Raw genomic sequence first — 8505 nt, forward strand, 5'->3', positions numbered from 1 at the left:
AGATATAAATAAACAACACAAAAAGTAAAAGGAAGAATAGAACACCATGAATAGATGTGCTTGCATTCACATCTGTGAAGAGGATGGAAGAGAAACTGGAGTCTAGCTCAGAGATCTATGCCCTGGCTCATACTGCCTTTCTGGAGCACTCTCTAGCTAGGTTTACACCATGTGTTTTTACTCACATAACCTTGTACAAGGTACAAGGGCTGACTGGTGTAGCTATGCCAACTAAAGTCTCAGGTGTGATAGCTGCATTGTTTAAGCAGCATATGCTGCATGAAGAGCAAGGTAAGCAGATTGGAATGAGCAATGGCAAACTCGAGGCAGTGATAACATACCCACCTTGGGAACATCTTGGTAGCATTGCAACACTCTAGTTTTACACAGAGCTTGGATCCTTTTCTTGACAGCTCTGTGCCAAATCATCTTCTTCCCAGACATAGGGTGGGGAATGCCCCATTAAAAGACAAAACAAATTGTTGTTTTAAAAATTATTACTAAAGCCGTGTTGTATGGCTACCTTTAACTCACTGAAATGCCAAAGTCATCCAAAATAAGATGCTGATTGTGACTTCCCAGATGTTCATTCAGTTGATACATAAAATGTGATGTGAATCAGGAAATGTTTTTTCTTTTTCTTTTCTTTTTTCTCCCCAGGAATTTGGAAAGTCCTGGGAGGAAGTGCAGTCAGAGGATGACCGGGAATTACTAGATAACCTAGAAGAGTAAGAGTTACTTATGTGCCCATTATAAAGACTTGCATGACCATTATTGTTGAAAGTAGTTACAGGGTAAATACTGTGCATAGTTAGTACACAGTTAAAATTCATTTATGCCAATCAAATCAGCTCCAAATTGTTGGACACTTCTCCACAATAAGGGCTGTAAATTTCATATTTCAACCATAAGCCTATTTTGCATTTGCATATAGCTCAAACAAGAGCCTTTTGGGTTTGTAATGATGTAGGCAAAACTTTTTTTTTTTTTTTTTACTTTTGTACTAGAAAATGGTCAAATGGGCTTTGCTCAAATTTAAAAATCAAGAGAAAGCATCAAAAATGTCAGCATGAGAAAGAAATGGTATGAAAAAGTCTGATAACAGGATTCCAAAGGAAACTTCTCAACAGTGCTGATTGAGGGCAACATCCACCTCTCCTCTGCATTCTTCTGTGGTCCAGGCCCTCAGATCACTGCAGAGGTGGCTTCCTTGGCTGTAGAGAATTGAACAAGCAGGAAGTAATTTGTGGGTATCAGGGCCCCTGACCTTACTGGTTCTGTCTGTGCCTTGAGCTTAATTTTACTTGATCGTACCTGGTTGCAATAATATTTCTATCTTTCAGCAGTATTGGAGTTCTAAATAGATGTGTTGGTAAAGTATTCTAAAGCATGTCTAAATGTAGCATAAATTAGTGTCTCTTTCAGGAAAAATAATACTTGATAAGTAAATAACACTTAGAGTGAACTCTGCCTGATGATTATGTCTTTGGCTGGTGTATTGAAAGATTAGAAAGGTATAAAAGAATTTTAAAAGACCTTATAAAAATAAACATTGAACACAATATTTGATGACTTGCCAAACTGGATAGAATCTGAAGTTAAGATCTGGTTTGCTAGTGCAGGCAAATTCAAGTAGGACTTACTGCCTGTTTGCACAGGAATTAAGCAACAGTAACTGCTCAATTATTCTTGAATTTGTTATGTTTTTAGACTGTAAACCAGATTCTAATCATGTATCCCGCTATAAATCCATACTGTCTCTTCCACCCCTTTAAAGTACCCAGTTTCTCTGGATTTACTTCTAGTGCTGTGAGTGCAGTATCTAAAGTGCCCTTTCACAAAATGCCTCTTCTCTTTTCCACAATTAAATGAATCTTTTTGACTCTTAATCATAAGAGACTGGTCTGACTGGGAAGAGCATCCTGTGTGTGCAGTTTGCCTATTCTGTGAACAACAAGCAGACACCACAGAAAAATTGTATCTTCATATGCAGGTAAGACTTATTTTAAATACCAGTTCTTTCATCACTTTGGAATTAAAAAGATTGTAGCATCTTTGTTAAGATCAAATCAACTGCTGCATTAGAATGCCCTCTCTAGCGCAGAACTAAAGTACTGCATGCAGCTCTAGCATCTGTTCTCTAAAATATGCCGAGGAGTCAAGAGAGTATGACTAGCTATTACTTGTGAGTGTACAGACTGGTGCAGAAAATAAAGAGGTAGCATCTTTAATATTATAGTGACTTGACAATTTAATACATTTGATGGTTAGTATCTGTGTTTCACTTTTAATAAACTATTTAACAGGAGCATTGCAGTTTAACAGAATACAAAAATTTCTGATCAAACAAAACTTTTGGGGGTTTGTTCCATGTATTAGTGTTTGCATGTCTACATGCATGTGCCTGTGGCAGGCTATGAAAAGCTGAGCTGTTTTTAACTTGGAATAGTAGAAGTAGTGGAAATAAGATATTTTTTTCTTTCCTTTTTTGTTTTTCCAGAAATCACATGGATTTGACTTTCCTAAAATAAAGTCAGAGCACGGTGAGTAAGAGATGCTGTAATTGTCAGCATTTGCCACTAGTGTGGAGAAAACCACATCATAAGAATAGTGGAAAACAACTGTATCAATTTGATTTTTGTTCGGACATTTAACTTTTCCATTATGGAAACTGTTTCTGCCAGCTTACAAGAGAACACCAAGAACACTTTATTTTTCTGGAACTGTTGTTAGTCCCAAGGATGTGTGATATTTTCTTTAAAACCATTGGATTCTTTTGCAGAGTAGCTTCTACAAACACCCATTCTATGAGTCCCAGGTTTGGCTGCTGGAGCCCTGGAAGAATTATTATTCTTTATTATTATTACTATTACTATTCTTATCATTATTACTGTCATCATCATTATTATCATTATAATTATTGTTGTTGTTATTCCTGCTAAGACTTGCTTGCAAGTTAGAAGGCTGTGCTTTAAGCTGTGTTCAGCCAATGTTTGCTTTCTGCTGTAGACTGAGAGGAAGCAAGGTATTTGCAATTTTTACAATAAACGAAGGGCTAGTTCCCCTGCAGCTGGGAAAAAGTATTTGTTCCGTTCATTTGCTAAGTTACAGCATTCAGGCAGTGCTGGTCTTCAGTAAACCCTTATCAATCTTTATGCTTAATCCAAGAAAGCATTTGCAAATTAAGTCTCATGTTCCTCAAGTGCTTGTTCACTACCGTCTCTCCCAGGTCTGAACTTTTATCAGCAAGTAAAGCTAGTGAACTTCATCAGAAGAGAAATCCATCATTGTCGTTGTTACAACTGCCAGGAGAAATTTCAGTCTAAAGGAGGATTGATAAGTCATATGGAAGAGACCAAACACATTATATTCCTGCCAGCCAGGTCTACATGGGATCAACCACAGTAAGGGCACACGTTTCTTCCAGCATTTATACTGTTACTTGATAATGTCTGTAAAACAGTAAGTTGAAACCTCTGGTTTTTGCCAGTGCAAGAGTGCTCTGAGCTCCCCAGCTCTACAGGCCCAGATAAAATAATAAGTGGTCTCAAAACTACTCAGAATTCTAAATCCTTGTACTGTCTGAAGCTAAAATGTACATGTGATACTGCTCTTCTAGTAGCATCCGGGATGCACTATCCCCATAAATTGTGTCTGCACTGTCAAGTCAGTAGGCTAGAGAAGTTCATTGTTGCAAAATTGTCTTTTGCCTGTATTTGCAGTTATGCAGTGAACGGTGAAAGGCATATGTGGTCCACTCAGAGCACGTTCCCTCCTGGTGGAACCAAGGTTGAATCGGTGCGCCAAAGTGACATCTCAAATGCCCCACTTGTAGGCACGAGATTCTTTCAGCTGTTAGCTCTCTACACAGATGCAGATCGTGCCTGGGATGGGCATCCGGCACATATCTCATTGCTAGTAAACATATTGCTAGTAAACCCCTTCTTTTGCATGTCTAGTGTAGATATATGCGTAATGTCTACCTAACTTCAGGCATCAAAACAAGTTGGTTTTTTACCCTTAGTTTTCTCCACAGCAAATAGAGAGAGAGCGTAACATGACACCGATTCAGATTGTAAGTAGGCTGCAGAGGTCTGGGGGATGATGCCATAGGTGGTAAAGCACAGGGAGTGTCCTAACTCAAGCTTCTCAGTTCAGCATTTGTTATGGGACAAATCTGGATCTGTGGCCTCAGTTGTGACAACATACAGGTGAAGAAGTACAACATACAGGGGAAGGACTTGTCTGTTGCCAACTCTTCTGTATGACTCTTCTAAGATGTACATGCCGGTTGATTTTTTGGGTGTGCTGTTTACTCTTATTCCAGACAGCCAGACTTTCTCATTTTTCCTTTTTTAAAATCTAATCTCATAAAATATGCTTTGCCTCTTTCAAACAAAATATGTGGCTAGTAATTATGCCTTGTTGGTTTCAGGTATTATTTTCCTACCTATGAAAATGATACGCTCCTGTGTACACTGTCAGACAGTGAAGATCTGATAACTGAGGATCAAAGTGAAGATATCCCTGTTGTAAGTGAAGATATATCCAATCTAAAAGCTCTCAAACAGAGCAGTGTTTTAAACCAGCTCCTATATGAAGAGAACAAGAGTCAGGAGAAACTTTGACCTTGAATTACAGTTGCTGACCTTTGAGTGTTTCTTCTTCAAGACAAAAAAAAAAAAAAACATTCTTTCACTAATATTGGAATACAGTTTAACTCATAAATGTTAACACTGGGCAAATATTACATGAATGGGAATGCTAAATAAAATTTAAATGTAAACTTTTTTGGTTTATCTTCCTTTAAATTCTAGCTTTATTTTAAAATTAAATGCTGGGTTTTCTGCTTGGCTCTCCGAATACTTGTAGTATTATTTACAAATGGGCTTTTTCATATTTTTTTTTTCTGAATACATTAGAATCTGAGTTCTATTTTAAGGCCATCTTGTGAGAGGCACAAACAATTGAGACAATGTGTCTTGATATATGAGCCAATGAGTGAATCTTCTACGTGTTATTGCTGTTAGTATATGGAAAAGAGCCGAATTTAATTCTTGGTCTGTTATGTATAGCAAATTTTGGTATTTTTAACCTTAGACCTTCTTCAAAGTGAAAACAGATCTGTATATCTCTATTATTCATCATCAATATATAGGATATATGGTGCCTGTTCTGAAAACTGTCTCAGAAACACCGGTAAAGCCCATGGATATCTGACTGCATGGAAAGCTGCCAGTCTAAAGCCTAAAAAAAGCACAGGAACAATTGCAATCCCAGTTGCATCAAAGATCCAAAGAATTTAAAGTAGACTTCTTGTATGGTCATGAACTGAGATGCAAAAGAAATGACTTAGGGGATTGCAGACACATAAATCCAAATTAAATCCTCAAAATCTCAACTCAACTGTCCATTGAAGTTACCATATCTCCTTAAATATTGAACTTTAAAGTTCCCAAAGTAACAGAAGGTCTTCAGCATGTCCAGAAAGCACCTCAGTCTTGATAGGACAAAGCAGCTCAGAGCATAGGTCCTGCTAGGATGATCCAAACTAGGTATTCCTGCTTCTCTTTCTCCTCTGAAATCTTAAGTAGTTCCAGAGTTCAAGTTTGGCTTTCCATAATATGTATAACCGCTTTCAAAACTGGCAGCACATTCTTATTTCTTCTTTAGGTCGGCGTTAGAGCACTTGTTCAAAGTATGGGAGTCTTGGCTCAGTGCCCTTCCCTGCCTGGGAAGATTCAAAGCCATAGCTTTACCTTTGCACAGCCCTCTTTACCTGAAATACATTGCTGTCAATAAGAGTTGTTGTTTGTCATTATACAGTGATTGAGAATTATATAGCAGTCCCTGGGAGCAGGGGCTAAAGTTCAAACCTTTACCCATGTTCTGCTAAGCTTCCATATCCAGCCTAATTCACCCTGCAATATATTTGCATCAGTTCCTTTTAGTTTGCATTGAACTTGCTTTCTCCTGGCATTACCCATCACCCTCTACCACCTCTCTCTGCTTCCCCTTTCTTATTTTCTTTTGGGCCCAAGTGCTCTGGAGATAAGTTAGAACAAGAGGATGCTGAGAATGTACTGCGGAAGAGAGATCAGCCACTTAACTGCACAATGAAACCGAGACAGAAGGAATATCTGACTCTGTCAAGAGGAGATGGGATACAAGTAGTTCAGCAGGTGCTGAGGATACAGACAAAAGAGGGGGGCAGATGTAGTCGTATGTCTGCATTGGCTTTGATTAAACTGGTACAAAAATTTAGGAGGAACAACCCCAATATTTTTGAACTAGAACATCTGACCGTCTTAAATAAGCTATAGTTCGTGCTTCTTGCATTTCTAAATTTCTTAATTTCACACAGTAATTGCAACGGCTGTTGCTGCTGATTATTTTGTTTTCCCTCTTAAGTAATTGTCTTCCCAAGCAGTTATTTTCTTCCTAAATTAGAAATTGATTCCAGTCTTTGCTTTTCAGTCAGATTCTTAGCTGAGGTGGGAGTAAGAGTTGATGGGGTTTACATTAATGATAAGTGTCTTGAGCAATGGAAAAAATCAGCAAGAGAACTATGGCTAAATCAGCAGCACATGAATGTGTTTTATGGCAGGCTCATCTCGGAAGGGCACATTAAGGGAAAGATAAAATTTTATTGATACATCATAAAGTGGAATTGCAAAACGTTTCCTAATCATGAGGAACGTAATGCTGAGTCACACAAATCCCTACAAAATGAAATCAAGAATGTTAATATCAGCAATATGGAATGACTGCTGTTCCTGGTTCTAACAGAAATTTGAAGTAGCAATTTATCAGTGTAGAATTAAGAGAATATCTTAAGAGAAATTGTATAAATAACATGGATTGGTTGTCTTTTGTGAGTAAAGAGGAAAACGTACTTAGGAAAAAATCAGCAGTGTGTAACTGTTCACTGAAAATACAAGGAACATGAGGAGTCAAATTAGGGTTGACCTTTTTACTTCAAATCTGAACAGCAAGCAACAAAGTAGGTTTAAAGTCTCCATAGGTTCACAGAGAGAGTTGGGTACAGTTTCTAGAGTAAAAATTGAGCATCTTCATTTAGCACCATGATGCTTTTAATTGACGTTTTGCTGGAGCATACTATATTTGTTTGTATAATGGCTACAATTTTCCCTAAGCATTCTTGTCCTCTATCTAAAGCACAGCCACTGTCTGGCTTTTTTATCTCAAGCAAAGCCAGAGTTGGGGTTGGCAAATGCTTTTGAGAGAGTCAGATCAGTAGAATGAGTGGTGCTAATTGGTATGAAAAAAGCTACACTAGTTTAAGTCCAATGCACATTTCTTACCGTAATATTTCCTCTTAGCCTAGATCTTGACTCCTTATACACACTTACTTTGCTTTAGGTGAAGCTGTGCCCTTGTTTAGAAGGACCTGGATAAAAGGAGGAAAAAGCCTTGTGTCCTGGTAACCAGTAATTCCTCCTGCCCTTTTTACAAATACCTTAATTATGTCTTTGATACTCCTCCATGCACAATTTATTCTGACAATTCTGTGCAGACTTCATCTGACTTAACGAGTTAATGGTCGTTGACTTTCATTTAAGATGCTTACTGTTTTCAATTTCTGTATTACATTTGTCTGGCATGCTGTGAGAGAACTGTCAGTGTCTGCTCTCGGCTGGCTAAATGGTAACCAATGTGCGAAACAGCTAAATAAGTCTCTGAAAAGTCTCTCTGCTATTGTCATCTCTCAGTGCCATTGCTGCTTCTGAATTCCGGTTAGATCTCTACTAGTGAGTAGGATGTTTGGTACAGTATCTCTCTCTTTCTCCCATTTTACAGAGTTGTTGACCTAAGTCTGACACAAGAAACTGAACTGTGAACAGAAGTACAGTCACTTTCTTCCAAGGTTACCAGTCTCCATGCTCAAATTCAAGTCCAGAGTGGACACTGGACATATACATAGATCTTGGCAACATCTACCATCCACTGCCATTGAACAGCAGCAATTTCACAGCTTTGCTTATGACTTGGTGCTGTATTAAATGATCTTGCGTTATTTGCATTTTACTTATACATATACAAAGGCAAAAGAGAATCAAAGGTCCCTGGAGAAAAGCTGTGTTTCACAGAGGCAACATGAAAAATACTTTGTTTTCCCCAGGAGTTTTTGTTAAGTCATAACGCTTTCTGGGCCTTAGTTACAATAGAATGACCGAAGTGTCTGTGGTCAAATTGTGCCCTCATCTATCTCTGCCAGGTACATCAGACTTGGTTAGATAACACCTATCACGTGGAACAGGTCATGTGTAACCCTGGAAGGGACTACTGCTTCCATGTAATAGTCATTAGAATCAGCTGCTGTAGAAATATTACAGGCAACAGTGGTTGCATGGAGAGCCTAGTTCATGTAAAATGAATTCCGTTTCTCCATGAGCACTGCATGTGCTGTTCTCCCCGATGTTTGGGGGTTTTTTGTATTGGAAGTTTTCTGCTACTAACTCACACTTAATTTGTCTTGTTCCA

The 8505-nt window shown here is 38.3% G+C and overlaps 1 protein-coding gene across 1 annotated transcript in view; it reads left to right on the top strand.

Annotated features, from left to right (window-relative positions):
• ZNF277 (zinc finger protein 277) overlaps positions 1-5802 on the top strand; it is a gene marked incomplete at both ends in the record, with an annotated part of 58595 nt that extends 52793 nt beyond the window's left edge. Inside the window, 6 exons of the mRNA XM_082310216.1 lie at positions 661-728; positions 1897-1993; positions 2501-2543; positions 3230-3404; positions 4436-4532; positions 5674-5802. Of these exons, the coding sequence (XP_082166342.1) occupies positions 661-728; positions 1897-1993; positions 2501-2543; positions 3230-3404; positions 4436-4532; positions 5674-5802 (609 nt within the window). The remainder of the gene's footprint in view (positions 1-660; positions 729-1896; positions 1994-2500; positions 2544-3229; positions 3405-4435; positions 4533-5673) is intronic.
• Positions 5803-8505: the final 2703 nt, after the last annotated feature.

The sequence above is a fragment of the Platalea leucorodia genome, assembly GCF_965183815.1.
Source record: "Platalea leucorodia genome assembly, chromosome: 4".
Taxonomy (NCBI): domain Eukaryota; kingdom Metazoa; phylum Chordata; class Aves; order Pelecaniformes; family Threskiornithidae; genus Platalea; species Platalea leucorodia.